At 33.6% G+C, this 18706-nt stretch overlaps 1 protein-coding gene across 3 annotated transcripts in view; it reads left to right on the forward strand.

Annotated features, from left to right (window-relative positions):
- Nucleotides 1–18706, forward strand: part of LOC118204708 (uncharacterized) — an 85156-nt gene that overhangs the window by 49854 nt on the left and 16596 nt on the right. The window contains exon 6 of one of the 3 annotated variants that reach the window (XM_035377007.2): nt 13398–13454. The exons of 1 other annotated variant lie outside the window; for it this stretch is intronic. In XM_035377007.2, the coding sequence (XP_035232898.1) occupies nt 13398–13454 (57 nt within the window). Of the gene's footprint in view, nt 1–3691; nt 3891–13397; nt 13455–18706 lie in introns of those variants that run through there. One more of the 3 variants, XM_035377008.2, reaches the window with a different exon arrangement.

Below are 18706 nucleotides of genomic sequence, written 5' to 3' on the forward strand. Positions count from 1 at the left end.
ACCACATGACTTGTCTACCATCTTCAGGCAAGTGATTGCAAAGCTTATTACACCATCAGCCCGTCCATTTCTATTCATGCCTCGAAGTATCCTCTCTTGAGGGTAGATAATTTCTACTCTTATAATGGATACTTTTTCCATGGCTCTTTCATTTTGGCGAACTGATCATAGACCTATGGTCGGTGTTCCGCTACCTTTTATTTTCACCTTGGCAGGTGCTTTCTGATAGCGCTCGCATTAATTTAGGAAGCAGTATCGTGAAGAATGAGGAGATTCGTCACTTGAAATATTCTGCGTTCAGCACTCAGAAGAAGGCAGTGGCATTTTTGGGATGATATTCCGATGCCTCACATCCCCATAAAGATAATGGGAACCGTCACCAAGAAATATCGTCGCTTTCTCCTGAGTGCAGGACGCAGATTGTTCACATGTAGATTGTGTCTTCCTCAATGGTAAAATGCGGTGTCGTAATGCTAGAACTGTCATCGATCTCCTGTGAGAATGGCAATGAGAGATACTGGGACACCAGTCATACTCTATTAGGTGTCTGAAAGAGTATTGCTTGGCAGCATTGTTTTACGCCAAGCAGAGTTTGGCTTTATTGTAACCCTAAAGTTATTTCGTTTTTGCCTTATTAGTATGTATGATTTTTGACTTGATGTAGGAGCATATGGTTGCTCGCTCTTAGCTAAGTTACATAGGTAACTATAAGCACATGCGTGTGCTAGCATTCAATAATGATGTTTTTGTTAAAATAAATTGATATTGTTAATATTACAGTCCACTTACTGAAGTTAAGTTTCATTAAATACGTTCGAGCTATCTTCGGCAGGAATATACTCCTCCAACATTAATCGCATGATTATGATATCTTTGACAAAAAGAACCACCGAGAAAGATCCTTTAAACAGTAGTGTGGAAAGTATCCATGCTATAAAGCTGAGCTGTCGCGGTACTAAATCTGCATAAATAAACGTGTTGATGGTATACCACACCTTTCAGTCACTTGGAAGAAGATGGTAAATATTTTAGGCGATTACACTGAGAATTGTAAGCATGCGTTTCTATGGTAATAAAATCTTTTCTGAACTATAGACATGTCACTTCTTTTTTATCTAACCCTCCTATCTTCTGATTTGTAGCTGCACATAATGGGTCTGTAGCTTTGATTACCCCCTTAAAGTCAATAATACGTAAGGCACGTTCTTCTCCAGTATGATGTATGTTTAATAATTTGATACAGAAAACTACGGCAAGATAATTTAAATGTTATCTTGAGCTAGGCAACTCATCGAAAAAATCAGTACCTTTAAAAGTATAACGTTGGCGATATTCCCGCTGCATTTTCTAAGAGGTAGCTGATTTATGTATTTCCTTCTTGGATCGAATTCTTATATAATCGTAGGGTTGTTCTCGACCAAGTTCATATTCGGTGATTAGTCGCGCCAATTTTTAAAGGAAAGAGTTTCGTGATATTCGCTGGTGTCTATAGAAGCGGTTATTTTCAGAGTATCTCCTCTTCGCTTTAAACCATTTCTGGTTCTGGTTCAATGTGACGGTGACAACAGATACTTCTATACTTCAAAAGGCTTCCGAATTTATTTGAACCGCAAACATTTACCTGTCATTAACCAAGAAAGATTACTGTCACACATTTGAGTTACTTAGAGTAGTTCTCTGTCAAATACAACTTTGATACCAGACTTTGCCTATGGCTTAGAAACTCATTGGTATTAGTGTTTTATGGACTAAGTGCTTTTAAAACGACAATTCGTTTCAGTTTGAAGCACGTACTATATTATATACATTCCGACTGAGTGAGAGGCTCAGTTTGTTATTGAAAGAGATCGGATTTCAGCTTAAGATCATGGGAAGAAATTGGTCTTAAATTTCTATAAAAAGTTATAGTAAATGCTCAGTACTTTAAATTTATTCAAATTAAAAATGTAAGTCTAATGACTTAAACTGAAAATATCGAACATTGTAAATACATACCATTGTCGCAAATTTACAAATGCCTTAACGAGAGTGTAAAGGTAATATATAGTTTATCTTAAAGGAGAATCTGCATTCTTGTTTCTGAATTTTTAAAAAAGATGTTAAGTAAAATATTCATCTCTACCAAGTTGTCCTATTTCTTGAAAATAGTTAATTATCTCATTCAGCCCGTGAAGCGACTATCATTAATATAGCTTAAAATTCCCTGAAATTACACTGAGTTAGAATATGAACGTAAGAAAAAAGGTATGAGAACTAGTAGACGTTTTAATTTGGAAATCTGGGTATAGTTCGAGGATCTATGGCTTCTGCAACTACGAAATTTAATATTACTAATGTGTCATTCCAGTAAATTTTTGTTTTCCACAATTTTAATTTATTTAATATTAAAAACGAAATGCAGCGCAAAACTTGGTAATTGTGGCTATAGCTTACTTTGGGATTTTCACATATTATAAGAAGATGACAAAAGATTATTTATTTGATTTTTCCAGAAATCGGGATAATTATCCAGGTTTTCAGAAATTAAGTCCTCTGTTTATTATTGCGGATCTTATTTCATAATCTTCTAGACTGATAGTTAATTTTTATCGCTGTTTTAATCGTCTTAGTATTTCGATTTATTAATGTAAATATTCAGGTAATCCTCATTTTGCAACATTTTGTATAGTTATTTATTGGATCGAAATGGTCTCTTATTTTATAAAATTACGTATATTAGAAGTACACTTGGACGTAAGGTATTACATTTTCACTAAAGATACGAAAGTCTTGGAAACACAGACTTCATTTGCATTCATGATATAAGAGACGACCTGAATACAAAGCTTATGTGGTTATTTCCATCCCATGGGAAATGAGTTAAGAAGTTCTTCGCTCATTAATCTCTTGAGAGAACCTTCAGATCTAAACATCCACATCTTATCCAGTAATCAAATTCGAAACCTATCTATATACTAGACAGAATGTGCTGTTCACGCTAGTCTATGAATGTGACCTGATGTGTGAATTTGTTGTCTTGGGACAACTACTCCTGATTTCTTAGAGCAAAGATGTGCTGTTTTGAATTTATGGTGTTTTTTAGAGTTTGGTTCCATTCTAGTAGGTCAAGATTTTTAACCTCAGTAAGGCAAGCATTGTTTTAGTATTGCTATTCATTGAAAAGTATGGTTGTTCGGTGCAGTAGTACATGAAATCGTTTCATAAGGAACTCTACTGTGGTTGGTAACAGGCAACGAAAGCTTAAGTAACTACTTATTACGCTACTGTCACCAAAGCAGGAATGATACTTGATATCTGCATCATTCGTTACATAGCTAGTAACCTCTGATGTATGCTGGGTGCCCATGCTCTGTTTCAACTGCATTATAAAGTCATAAACAAATAAAGGTTGTCATAAAAAAGTTTGATAAAGTCACAAATAAATAAATAAAGTTTGCAATTGAAATTTAATGAAATTTAAAATAGAGCGTATGTTTGTTAAATTGCTAATACTCACAAATTTGGTGTACTACAGGAAAAGTTATTTTTTAACTTCACAATAATTTTAAAATATTTCCTGCGTTATGAATCATTTCAAGGGCCGTGTAATAAATTAAATTTTCTAAATGTTTATATTTTATGGGCTCATCTTGCATTGAAAAAAATTTGATTTATAACCAAAATGGAATTGAATTTTTCTTTTCTTTACTAGGAATGTTCTGAAGCCTTAATTGTAGAATACTACAGTAGAAAAGAATGTGTAAATTTGTGAATACCCGGCCTTGTAAAAGACTTGTTCAACATCAAGAAACATCAAAGGATGATTTCACATATTCTGTAAAATTTCAATATAATATTGGATATCTTTGAAGTAAACTTTAATTAAATAAAAATAAAAATTTTAAATCAAATATACTGTTTCATTGCTAATTTCATTTCTCTGCATTAAACTGCAAGATTTCGTGCTGGAAATCACGGAAAAATATCACACAGCTATAAGTCCTGTACTGTGTAGCCAACATGTGTTAGCATAGGTAGGGGACGAAATTTTATTAACATTTGACTAACAAATAGATTGATTGATAGATAGAGAGATATTGATCAATAGATAGAGAGATATAGATATTAATAAAGATATATATGTATTAAAAAAGCATAAAATAAACTTAGAAATTTAGCAGAACTTTATAATTCTTTGATTTACATTGTATTTGCTCGTTCATATCAGGGCCAACAATACAAACAAAAACATCCAGTGCTTTGAACGGAGAATAAAAATAAAAGAGCTACAGCATACTCTCGTATATTAGAAACAGAGCGCAGCCATTTCAAAAGACTAACCTATCGAATGCAGTTTATATCGTAATTAGAAATTTGAATGTAGAAATAAATTACTACTCTAGAGCTGATAAATAGAAGTATTTGCTATTACGATACATTTATGTAAGTTAGTAAGATAATTACTTTTCGGCTCTCACTGTATCATAAACAGCCACTGTGTTTCAATCTGTTAAACTTTATTATCATTAATGAAAATCGAAATGAAAGATACTTTTGGTTATTGTTACAGGAAGAATCATTCTGCTAAACATTATAAAATAAAATATACAATTACTCTTTAAAATCTTTTTAATATCGTTTCCATTTTTCATTTCAAATCTAATTTTTAATTTTGCTGTAAACTTTATTTAAATAATGCGATGTTAAGAACATATCCTAGTTTAAAACCATGTCACTTGTCCTCATATTTGCGTAAGCGTCTGGTGTCAGGGAGCATTGGGACAAGACAAAAGAGAACTAAATGTGTCAGTAAATAAAAAAAGTGCACGTCGCATCCTAATAAAAAATAGTTCTTATGCTTATATTAAAATTGTCTATATTTTATATACATTTAAGGCACAGAAACATGCTTCAGGTAAGAAATAACTAAAAATTAGATAAGACGTCCAGCAGATCTGCCATGTGCTCCTATTAGCTCGAATGAATTCAGCTCAGCTTTTGCACAAGATACTCCACCCTGCACGCATTCATCTTCTCAAGGATACTGTTAAGGGACGTTCGCACTGGGGTTTATCTGAGATAACGGAAATATATGACATAGCCGAGGCACTCCAAAAACAGTTTTTTCTCATAGCGGAGTGAGTTGAAAAATGTGAACTACACTTATAGCGGAGCTAGTCGACTCATGGAACTGACTCCGTTAGCTCATATAAAGCCCAGTGCGAATGACCTTTTATAAAGAACATAACTCCACTCTACAGTGCTCTACTCACTGTGGATACTTTTGACTCGCTGTGGTCGCAGAGTGCTCCAGAAATACTCAGGAATGTCAAAGCTTATTCCATCTAATTAAATATTTCAAAAGTAGAGCTAATTCATTCATTAGATCAACACCTTCATTAAACGACAGCAACAAAGAGATGCTCTAAAAGCTCATGCATGATTGCAGGGCTTTCGAATTTAGCTTTTAATTCCATTGTATCCTCATACGGCCATCTCTCTCAAGAGCAATTGCATTCGGGAATGATATTGCATTTCTTGACGGTGGCTGAAACTGTGGCATTCTGCAAACCAGTAACTAAGAAACCATAAATATCTTCAGCATTCTTTGCAGAGAATTAAAATTAATAATTTCTGAAGAAAAATCTTCGACAGATATATTCCAAAGACCGCGTCAAACGGTCACTCGTAATCCTTAAAACGAATGAAAAATTATATAAATTCATAATGAAATTAAGTACTTAGGTGTATTATTCGACAACAAATTTTAATGGGTTTCTCACCTTGATGAGCTGAGAAGAGAAACTTGTCTCACTGCCCCAAGATTTCGTAGAATGCAGGGTTCCAATATAAGTCCAAAATTCGTAAACTTATGTATAGTAACGCAATAGAAAAAATAGACACATATGTAGCATCAGCCTTAAGCTATTCCTATAAGAGAAGTGAAGACTGCTCATTAATAGAATTCAGCGACATTTTCTGAACAATATATCAAAACCACAAAAAGTACTTCTACCTCCGCAACGAAATTTTAATAGGAATTATATCTTTGCGTATCTAAGCACAAATCGAAGCTTTTACAGCCTAAATATCACAACTTAATATCAACAACAATGCCTTTGCAAAGAATTAAATTGGCTGAACTTCAGTGCAGCCAATTAGGGAAAACCCGGAAACTCTTATCTAGATTGTCGACAAGCTCTGAAAGTGCTCACATATCACATTACCACCAAGTTATTAGGATCTCTATCGTCTTATCACAGATGATTACAAAATAGAAGGAAATATAGGCTGCACATATATACAGGCTGCGGTAAGAGAGTTGATACGCAAAGCGGGGTTAGGGTTGCCAGAAAGTGATAAGAAAGGGTAGAGTTGCCAGATTTAGCGCGAAATCACCCATTTCGAGACATTTTTCCGAGAATATTGTCCAAAGTAGTTTAAAGCTATATATACCTTGCTTGTACGCGGAGTAGTAGTATCTTGAACTCTGTAATGTAGTAGTGTCTCGAGTTCAGAGATTAGCTTGAGCGCGATCGACTAAGTTGGGAGTCGTAATTTAGTGCTTTGCCATGAAGCTGTCTTTAACGTTATAGCCTGAAGGCTGTGTTGCGGATTGTTTCAACGTGTTCATCGTAGGTTTTTCTAGATGACTCTAAACGTGTCTGTAATGTGTATTACTGTCGAATAAATTGTGTTGTGATTCTTCATCGAATGTTATCATCAATTACCCCAAATCTATGAACCCATATAACGCGACAACTGATGTCAGAAGTGGGATTTGTGAGTGAATGCCAGTGAGCCGCCTAGAGGGAAAAGCTATAGCGCAGGGAATGAAGACGTTGATGGACTTGTTAGCAGCTGTAAAAATTTTACAAGAAGATATCAAAGCCGGGGAAGAGGAGATGAAAGCCAGACACGAGAAGATGAAGAGCCAATAAAATCGCGTCAAAAAGAAATAAAAGCTGGACGAGAAAAGCCGTAAGAGATATTCCAACAGAATGGAAGTAAATCAAAGCAAGATTAGAAGCGATATTGTAGATCTTAAAGAGGAAAACGAAGCTAAATTTAAAGACATAAAATAGAAAATGAAAGAAAGGTTAGAGGAAACTGGAGCCAAAATAGCAGATGTGGAAGAAAAATTTGAAGAAAAATTGAGAAAGTTCCGGAAAGATATTTTGAAAGAAAAACGGACTGAGTATAAGAACGAACCTGAAGATTTTACGTAGCTCCTAGTCTCTTTTCATACCGTAATCAAACGAAGCACATAGGATGGAAAATCATCATGGAGTGTATATAAGATCCAGTTTTCGATGCTGGCAGAAGTCCTATCAGAAGACCAGATTTCAAATTTCAATGCGCTCTTGAATGCGCTGGAACTGAGATGCGGAAAAAATGCGTGAAAGTTTGTAATCGTTCGCAGTTGAAAACTCGCTAGGAAAAAGCCTCCAAGAACTGGCGACTAACATTGAGAGGTTGTCGCATCAAGCATATCGCGACTTTCCACCAGATGTCAGCGCAAATATGGACCTGAGGCTTTTCATCGATGCAGCAAGGTTGCGGAAATTCAGAAGGCTGTCAGATTGGCGGATTAGAGAGACCTAAATTTCGTCTTAGTCTACACCATGAAGTTCGAGCCGGTTCTACAAGCGACTCGAAAAGATAGCCATCCGATTAGAGCGGTTCCAATAGAAGACCCAATTTTTATGTCGCTTATTTGGAAAAAGAAAAAGAAACATTCGGGAGGCGTTAAGAAGGCCGAATATAAGCAACATTGAAAAGAACACAACCAAGTGCTGGAATTTTGGACTGGAAGGACATCTCTGCAGGAACTGTGAAACCAGAGAAATTCAAATGCGCCAATCTTACGGATGTTGTCAGCCGCTCCGTGAGATTGCCGCGCAGAAATGTAGCCCCATTTGAAATTTCTCCAGATCTCTTCAATAAGCAGAGATAACGGACTATTCGTCGAATGATACGAGAATAAGCATCCTTATAAGATGATCATCGGTACAGGTGCAAAGCTAATAATCGTCGGAACAGATATAGCTCGATAATGGAACAAAATGCTGCGACGGACTCTTCCTGTGTGAATTTACGGATAGTGATAGGTGATAAGATCCCGACTGAAGTTAAAATTGACATCCACTACCTTCGGAAATGAGACCTGCCAGAACATGGCTTTCGTCGCTAACATAGCGGACGAATTAATACTAGGAGTAAACGTTTTGCAGAAATACTACTTTACACTAGCTATTAGGAATAAAGAAATACACTCTTCAAAGGAACATATATAGCTGTGTTTGAAACGAAAAACACCATTTCTTCAGCTCACCAAATAACAATAAAAACAGATGTCACCATCCCTCCGATGACCGAATTATTAATAACGAGCTCCATCAAAAGCAGCAATAGCTTCAAATTTGAAATAATTGAATACTCGGAAACTAATCCAAGAGATGTATTTGTGTCTTCGACATTAGTAGACCTTTCAAGAGACTTCGTCTCTGTGAGAGTGGCGAATGTTAGCCACAGACCGAGAACCATCCAGAAGAGTGAAATGCTAACAACATGCAAGTTAGCTAGAGAAAAAAAATATTTTTAGTTTAGGCTAAATTATGTGAATACGGCAAAACACACGAGGACTGCCTACCTTAAAGAAGAGATGCTTTGTGGAGGACTTTCTAAGGAAAAACAAGCTCGTATTCACTTCACATATTAAAAAAAAACATAAAAACCAACTGCGCAAAAGTATTTTTTATTGAGAGATTTAGAGAATATACTTACCGTGTCAAGTATTTAAATAGATATATAAATTATTTCAATGATAATGATATAAAAATATGGAAATTATATGTCATCGTTATTTGTATATGAAAGAAGTTAAAATTTCACTTGTGACAAAAGAGTATGAATTAATATTAATTTGTTTTAAAAATACAACTTACTTCATTTTATAAAGTAACCGAATTTAAATTCGTATTTTAAGAAAATTAAACCTATTGCGGACTATTTTATAAATGTAATAAAAATTACTATGAATCGAAATGTATATTTAAGCTTCACGGATAAACTTTATTTAAAATTATTTTATTTTAAATCAATGTATTTCATTTCTGTAAACAAGATATTTTTTTGTTATTAGAAACTTTAAAATTACATCTAACCCTTTAATTATGAATGATTTAATTATCTAATCTAATCACATCTAATTTTGCTTTACTTGCAGAAACAGAGACATTTAAAAGCTACTAATTTTGGCAACCCTATTTAGATAGCTTAAAAAAATAGGAAAGGCATCTTTCACAAAGGAATTTAAAATTTTCATTGTGATAACTTGGAAATTCGCTTATTATAAAACTTTCATTAAATAAAGTGAAGTCTTTGTCATACAGGGAAAGAAAAACTGATTTTAAGGTAAAATATAACTTCATGGAATTCTTTTTATTGGCTCAGAACTCAGTTTCTTGCCGCATTTAAATAAACAAATAAATTTATTTGGAAATTTTATAACAGGAAGCCAACCGAAGGCTCTGAAAACTTTATATAACTGACTAAATTATACTGTAAGACAAATATTTCTTTTAATGTAAGAGGCGGAGTTTTATGTTTTCGTTATTTTTTAATTTTAACTAACGTTGTAAATTTATTCCTTCAAAATTAAGTAGTAGAATTACTTTTATTTTCATAAATACAGCCAGTTTCAATTTGAACTTAATAACTGAAATTCAATTTTAATTGCGTAGATTCTAAAATGAAAGGCAGAAACATGTTTCAATACTTACTGTGCTAAGAGTAAATTAAAAAACTATTTTCTATATCAAAGAAATCAAATAATCTATTTCTCTTTAATTAAAAGTGTACTAAGGCAACTGTTTCTTTAATTACCGTCTAGTAAAAAAACAATAAAATCATTATTAAAATATGTATTGAGCTTTTTTGTCATTTAACAGTTTGAAATCATTTCTGATTTCAATAAAAATTGAATTGAAAACTTTAAAGAAAGTCCAGTTTAAAGAAACATGAAGTACTTTAAAGTGCCTGATTCACTTAAAAACGGTACGGCACTGTGTTGTACAGATTCATTCAGATTTAACTAACAATATTTTAAATGTATACCATTGTGAAATATAATATCTTCATCTTATTTAAATCAAATCGAGAAACTAAATCATATTTATGTTAAACGAGAAGAATAGCAAGAATGCATTTATCTCATGTTACCTCATCTTTATCTTAAAACATAATTTGGAAATGCTTAACTTTGCTCTGTAAAATCATAGAAAAATAATTCTAAATGCTCAAGTTAAAACATTGTACTGATTTTATTCTATATTTGCAGAAATTTATAGCAAGCAAAGAATCATCATTGATTTTCTTCGCGCTCAAGTTCACGCATTTCTAGTATTTTTGTTGGCGATAATCGCTTCATTCTTGAGAATAATTTTAAAATTTCTCTTCATTTATTATACATTAATTTTTGCTGCTATCATTCAAGTCAGTATGCAATAAATGTTTACTCCGCATATGTGTTAATTAAATAAAAGAATTTGTAAAGGTTACAAATAATATATAATAAATAGCTGAGCTTTATTCAGTTTACCGTATGAGCTACTAACAGTATTTAAGCATTGCTGTGAAGGTTATAGTGTAGTATATATTCTCAGAAGTGAGTAATATAGATTTTCAGGAAAGCAGCTTTGATAACAATAATGGTTTTATGAACTGGAATTATTATTTCATGTAAATTTGTTATGCTTTTGCGTAATAAACTGTGTAAAACTGTATTACATTTAATCTCTAATTGTTACGAGAACAGAAAAATGCGTTTAGGAAATGCAGAAATATTTAAAAAATTGATTCACATTAATCATTAAATGAAACAAATTATACGATATTATTACCCGTCCAGAGTTTAAGGTGACAAAGGACGTTCAAATTTCTAAATTTTCTTCAAGAATTTGAAATTTTTCAAAATTTCGATTTTTAGTCCCATTAAAGAATAATGTAAATGATGTATACGTAAAAATGTTTTTAAATTGCGGAGCATTTTAAATATTTTACTATAAAGAATTTTCGCTATAGGCATGAATATTAAAATGCTTAGAAATTTATTCCTAAAACCTATCATTCAAGTTTCTTTTGTGAGTATTTCAATTTTTGAATATTAAAAATTATGTATGTGCTAAGCGAGCATAAGAATTTTAGAGTGGATTAGGTGGGGCATAGCAAAAGAAACATTGGTTTAGAATGAGGGAAAAAAGGTATTAAATTAAGAAATATAGTTATTATTATAAGAAATATGATTATTTTAAATATTGTAAGCCAAATAGTTTTTTTTAATATATTTTTAAAGAGGGGCAAAAAGTGTTAAATTAAGAAATATAGTTAAATTTTTAATAAGCTGTAATAAAAACTCAGATTTTAAAGGCAATTTAGAAATTTTGGAAAATTATAGTTTTTAAATATTAAATTCTGAAGAATGAATGCAAAATTTGTACCTTCTGGACAGGTAATACTCACAAGTATTTGCAATATAATACACTTAGAAAATGACCATATGATCACTTTTGCATCTATTTTCTGAATTTTCTCTACACTATGGTTCATGTATATACGTAATAAATATAAATGGATTAGTTATATAATCTTAATAGGGTGAGATACAACCTTAGTACGATGAGAAAATTTCAAATGATTATGTTGAATGTTTTAAATAATTTAAAAATTACGAATATTACGAAAATATTTTAATACCTTGACGAGTATTTTTCCTCACTGGAGCACTAAAACCATTGCTGTAGTTAGCTGTTCACTAAAATAGGAGTACATCACGCGTATCATTGAAAAAGTAACTCTGTACTGTGTGACATGCATTTGCACGTTTAGTGACATTACATTCATGGCACTTTATTATGATATATTCATGTCATTATATGGCGTTATATTAAAGTGGCAATGTGTCGTTGCATGAATGTCGCAGTGTGACTTCACAACAATATCACAGTGTAACTTCACAACAACATTGCCGCGTGACTACGAATCAACGTCACAGTGTGACTTCATAACAATGAAACAATGTGACTTCAACTTCGCATCAACTTCGCCATACGACGTCACAAAAAGCGGACATTAAGCCAAGCCTACAACGTTACTGCGACATTGAGATCGTCGCAGAGTGACCATTTGCAATGTCATAGGGACATAACCGTGCTGTTGGATGGTTCCCGTCTTCGAGCTGAGTGTCGTCGTCTAGATTGGTTCATCCAGATAAATCATTTTTCTTTCTATATATTTTGGTTAGTCTAACCTTTTCTTAATATTCTTAATTTACACTTCATCTGATTAAATGTAAAAGGGATTCGAATGAATCGGAAAATAGATTTTCTTCGCTGTCCTTTTCCTGATGTTGGTATTAATGAAATTAATTAGCTGATGGCTTGTTATTGAAAATATCAGTAACGTATGAGTGGACCCTTAGGAAACTTTATTTATTGTGATGAAATGATAATTCTAGACAAAAATGTAAAGGACTATTTCTGTGCCAGAATAAAACACTAGGTATTTTTGGGGGTAACCCTTATGAAAAATATGATGTTTTCTGAATATACATATGTAATTTTACTCATTTTTGTAACTTATTAATTAACCAAGAACTTAAGCCCAAAATTGAATAAAATAGATTAATTGGTTAAATGCTCATTATTTGTATTTCTTAACGTGATCATTCTCCAAGGCACGATCCCGGTAATGATAACACAACGTATTAGTCTCCTTAACTACAGACTTAAATTTGAATTTTTGTGAAATGTGTCTAAATATGGATTATGAGTTTAAATTAGAAGTCATAAAATAAGTTTCCTTATGATGACGTAATTTCCTAAACTTTGCGCTTATTTTAAAAATTCAGTACCGTGGCGGTAACTTTACTTCGGTAACGTGGCGGTACTGAAAAGTTCTGCGAATACCTTTTATAATAAATTTCACAACGGTTGAAGCCAAGAGACCTTGCACCACAATCCAGACAGCCACAAAAACAATTTTAACGGCTGCGCAAATAAATTTTATAATAAGCATCCATAACGGTTGAAGCCAAACGACCGTATGCCATAATCCGGACATCCACCGAAATAATTTTAACGGCTATGTCAATAAATGCTTTAAAAAATATCTGTAACAATTGAATTCAAAAGACCGTGACCACGTTCCAGACAGCCACTATAATACGTTTTACGGCTGTGCAAATAAATTTTATAATAAACATTATCTTTTTTGCCTTTGCTTTTTTATTAATCGATTTCTAATAAATTAAATTCAAAGGATTTTTTTGAAGCCACGTGGAAATGTTTTCGATAAGTTACAAAAGCTTTGTTGTACTATTATTTTTTTAATTGCTGTAGTATTCTTTCTTTCTTTAGGATTACTGTCACAGCCCTTTCAAGCCAGATATATGCAACAGGTGGACTTTGGTAAAAGTAGGTATATTGATTTTCAGACATTCCTGCACAATCTCTACTATATTACAGTTGTGTCGTATTTTTTAAAAAAAATTTTGATTGAACCAAAAATCGAACATGAAAAATTTTGAAGTGGTGTTGTTTTGATAATTACTTTGAATCATTATGTGTTTTGAATTATAGGTTATGAACGAAATCAAGTCAATTATTTTTCTTAATTGTATTTAATTCTGAATTCTGAATTTATTAATTTATTATTTAATTATTAATTTCTGAACTATTAATTTAGTGTTTTATTAAGTCAATATTCGGTTTTGAAAATGCTTTAATTTCGACGGAAAAACAGATGCTTCTAGGAATATTATTTATTTTCTCTTATTTAAATTTATCCAAGATTTCTCTTCATTGTGAACAGGATTTCAGAGAAGATACGAATTTTGCTAAATCATGCTTTTTCAGGGCTGTTTTGTTCCATGAAAAGTTCGAGAACAAATTTCTTTTGTGCAATTGACATTTATGGACAGGATCTACGTAACGAAAGGTCAGAGGTTGCCTTTTCATCTAGTCTGGAGGTCGTCTTGATTGGCGATCTGGGTGTCTGGTTTCTGGCGAGTTGAGAGAAGGGTGCGCATGTGTGATGAACGTATTTTGTTCTTTTGGGTTGAGAAACGGAAATTTAGTCCCAAAATGGGAGGCGATAAATGAAGCCAGTTTTATTAAGTCCAGTTTTATTAAGCCAGTTTTATTAAGGAACCCCTGTTTGTGAAGAAAAGCGAAGTAAATTCGAGTTTCATGCATTCTTACTTACTTTTCGACTGACTTTGAGATACTGTACTTAGTATTCTTGATGTAAAAAAAGATGTAGTTTGTCTTCTAGCAGTGCTTACGGCGGGGAGCTGCAATTATGCTCCCCGGCCACGTGTTTCGCTAAAATGCGAAGAAAAAGACTTTTGTGTGTCGACCGTCTGAATTGTTGAGCGAGTTTTTCTGAAATATCTAAAAAGACTTGAGTCTTGACCGTCGGGGTAGAAGGTGGTTCTCTTGCGTGAACCAAGAAAAAGTTATTTTATTGCCGTGAATTAAGGACTGTTGTCCTTTTTCCCGGTCGTTCTGGTTGAACTAGCCCTTATCTTGCCGTGAACTGCAGAGGCAGGGAGCTGCTATATGCTCTCGTCAACTTTTTAAGAATTGGTCAATAATTTCGCTTCCTGATATGACCTGTATACTGTTCAACAGAATGTGGGAATATTCGGTTCAACTCAGTATTCTCGTTTTTTCGATTATTGGAAGTGTCCAAGTGCAATGAACTGAACTCCGTAATTCTTTTGGGTTGAGAAACGGAAATTTAGTCCCAAAATGGGAGGCGATAAATGAAGCCAGTTTTATTAAGTCCAGTTTTATTAAGCCAGTTTTATTAAGGAACCCCTGTTTGTGAAGAAAAGCGAAGTAAATTCGAGTTTCATGCATTCTTACTTACTTTTCGACTGACTTTGAGATACTGTACTTAGTATTCTTGATGTAAAAAAAGATGTAGTTTGTCTTCTAGCAGTGCTTACGGCGGGGAGCTGCAATTATGCTCCCCGGCCACGTGTTTCGCTAAAATGCGAAGAAAAAGACTTTTGTGTGTCGACCGTCTGAATTGTTGAGCGAGTTTTTCTGAAATATCTAAAAAGACTTGAGTCTTGACCGTCGGGGTAGAAGGTGGTTCTCTTGCGTGAACCAAGAAAAAGTTATTTTATTGCCGTGAATTAAGGACTGTTGTCCTTTTTCCCGGTCGTTCTGGTTGAACTAGCCCTTATCTTGCCGTGAAATGCAGAGGCAGGGAGCTGCTATATGCTCTCGTCAACTTTTTAAGAATTGGTCAATAATTTCGCTTCCTGATATGACCTGTATACTGTTCAACAGAATGTGGGAATATTCGGTTCAACTCAGTATTCTCGTTTTTTCGATTATTGGAAGTGTCCAAGTGCAATGAACTGAACTCCGTAATTTATCCCCGAAAAATGTATTGTTGCCGGAGTGCTCCTTTGTGAATGAGCCACGCCAGAATTCTTAGCTACTTCGAATCTCCTTGCTGAACGGTACCAGGACTGTTCCTTATGGCTATCCATTCTATGTGGCTCTCTCATTCTTCAGCCCTTCCATTTCCTTGGACGGAGTAGCTGATTTTCTTTGTGAGATGTATGAATTTATCGCCGTGCCGTTTTCGAGTCCTTGTGATGCCGATTAGCCGGGTGTCGTAAGGACGATTTTAAGGAAAAGGTTTCCTTCCACTTCAAGATGGCTCCATTCCAGATAAGATCTTTTTATTTCTTTTTAATGAAAATAGAAGAAGATAATAAATACTTAGTAGCTTTTAACTTTCGAATGAAATGTAAACTCGTCTCCTTCCCGCAGTCCTTTTAATAATGTGAACTCAGAGTTGCTTCTAATTGAGAATGTAAATTATTTTAATTTTGAAATTATTATTAGACTAGCTGTTAAACTCCTTTCTTAAAATCAAAGAAAAAATTTAGTATTTTTTTATAGAATTTCTTTAAGAGTTTTGTACTGAATGATAAATAGGTATGGTTCATGATAATTTAAATTTCATTAAATTAATGTGAGAGTATACTAAGTAAATTAATGGAAATTCCTTTGACTTGAGAATGTCTAATAAACGCAGAATTAATTTGGCATTTGTATGTTATGTTCTCATTTATGAATTATTGTTATCTTGTTATCTGACCCTCTCACAGCACGGTACCGGATTTTAAAATCACAACGCAAAAAATAAATTTTCCACTTAAGTACGATCACTCAAAATGTTGAAACTAATTAGCCCTTAAGAATTTATTTTCAGCTTCACCTGTGTGTTTCAGTGTTGGTATTTTTCTTTATATACCGATATAGAAACATTAGAGTGAAAGGAAATACTCACGTCTCATCTATTGAAGTCACTGACCTCCATTTCCCAATTTCTAATTCAGCGTTAAGGACCGAGCTTCTTTACAGCCAACTCCATATTCTACTTAGAACTGGCACTTCTATTTTGAACTGGCAGCATTTGGGAATGAATACGAACACTTTTTAGAACGATAGCACCTCGGAACTGTTGCTTTTACCCATGCCCTGTACGAGTTCTGAATTAATATAAATTTGATAATACATAGTACTAACTTCTCAAAACACAAGTTTGAATAAACAGTAGTGGAAAAAGATTGATAATTCTGGAAAGACATTTATTTCCATAAGTACATCCACATTTTATACCTCAGTATAACCATTTGATTTGTCTACGATCTTCGGACAAGTTATTGCAAGGCTTATTACACCATCAGCCCGTCCATTTCTATTCATGCCTCGAAGTATCCACTCTTGAAGGTACAAAACTTCTACTCTTATAATGGATATTTTCCCATGGCTATTTCATTTTGGCGTACTGATCATAATTCTATGGCCGGTGTTCCGCTACCTTTTATGTTCACGTTGGCACGTGCTCCCTGATAGCGCTCGCAATAATTTAGGATGCAGTATCGTGAAGAATGAGGAGATTCGTAACTTGAAATGTTCTGCGTTCAACACTCAGAAGAAGGCAGTGGCATTTTTGGAATGATATTCCGATGCCTCACATCCCCATAAAGATAATGGGAATAGTCACCAAGAAATATCGTCGCTTTCTCCTGAACGCCGGACACAGATTGTGTCATATGTAGATTGTTTCTTCCTCAATGGTATTGCGCGGTGTCATAATGCTAGAACTGTCATGGATCTCCCGTGAGAATGACAATGAGAGATACTAGAACACCAGTCCTACTCCTCCAACATTATTCGCACGATTATGATATCTTTGACAAAAAGAAAGAACCACCGAGAAAGATCTATTAAACTGTAGGGTGGAAGTATCCATGCTATAAACTGAGCTGTATAAACCGCGGTAGGAAATCTGCATAAATAAACGTGTTGATGGTATACCACACCTATCAGTCTCTTGAAAGAAGATGGTAAATATTTTAGGCGATTACACTGAGAATTGTAAGCATGCGGTTCTATGGTAATCAAATCTTTTCTGAACTATAGACATGTAACTTCTTTTTTATCTATCCCTCCTATCTTCTGATTTGTAGCTGCACACAATGGATCCATAGTTTTGACTACTCCCTTTATGTCAGCACTACGTAAGGCACTTTCTTCTCCAGTATGATGCATCTCTAATAATTTGATACAGAAAACTACGGCAAACGAATTTAAATGTTATCTTGAGCTAAACAACTCATCGAAAAAATCAGTGCCTTTAAAAGCATAACGTTGGCGATATGATCAGTGTATTTTCTAAGAGGTAGCTAATTTATGTATTTCCTTCTTGGATCGAATTCTTATATAACTGTAGGGTTGCTCTCGACTAAGTTCATTTTCGGTGACCAGTCACACCAGTGTCTAAAAGAAAAGAGTTTCGTAACATCTGCTGGTGCCTATAGAAATGGTTATTTTCAGAGTATCTCCTCTTCGTTTTAAACCATTTCTGGTTCTAGTTCAATGTGACGGTGAGAACAGATACTTCTATACTTCAAAAGGCTTCCGAATTCACTTGAACCGCAAACATTTACCTGTCATTAGTTGAGAAAGATTACTCTCACGCATTTGAGTTACTTAGAGTAGTTCTCTGTCAAATACAACATTGATATCAGACTCCGCCTATGTTTCAGAAACTCATTGGTTTTAGTGTTTCATGTACTAAGTGCTTTTGAAACGACAATTCGTTTCACATTGAAGCAAATACTATATTATATGCATTCCGACTGAGTGAGAGGCTCATTTTGTTATTTAAAGAGATCGGATTTCAGCTTAAGATCATGGGAAGAAATTTGTCTTAACTTTCTATAAACATTTATTGTAAATGCGCAGTACTTTAAATTTATTCAAATTAAAAATTTAAACTGAAAATATCGAACATTGTAAATACATCCCATTGTCACAAATTCACAAATACCTTAGCGAAAGTGTAAAGGTAATATATAGTTTATCTAAAGGAAAATATGCATTCTTGTTTCTAAATTTTTAAGAAAGTAAAAATAAATAAAGTAAATATATAAATAGTAAAATATTCATCTCTAGCAAGCTGTTCTTTTTCTTGAAAATAGTTAATTATCTCATTCAGCTCTGAAGCGACTATCATTAATCTAGCTCAAAATTCCCTGAAATTACATTGAGTTAGAATATGAACATAAGAAAAAAGCTATGAGAAGTAACAGACGTTTTTATTTAGAAATTTGGTATAGTTCGAGGATCTA

The sequence above is a fragment of the Stegodyphus dumicola genome, chromosome 6, assembly GCF_044657685.1.
Source record: "Stegodyphus dumicola isolate Sdum_Otavi_A_Nest chromosome 6, ASM4465768v1".
NCBI classification, from domain to species: domain Eukaryota; kingdom Metazoa; phylum Arthropoda; class Arachnida; order Araneae; family Eresidae; genus Stegodyphus; species Stegodyphus dumicola.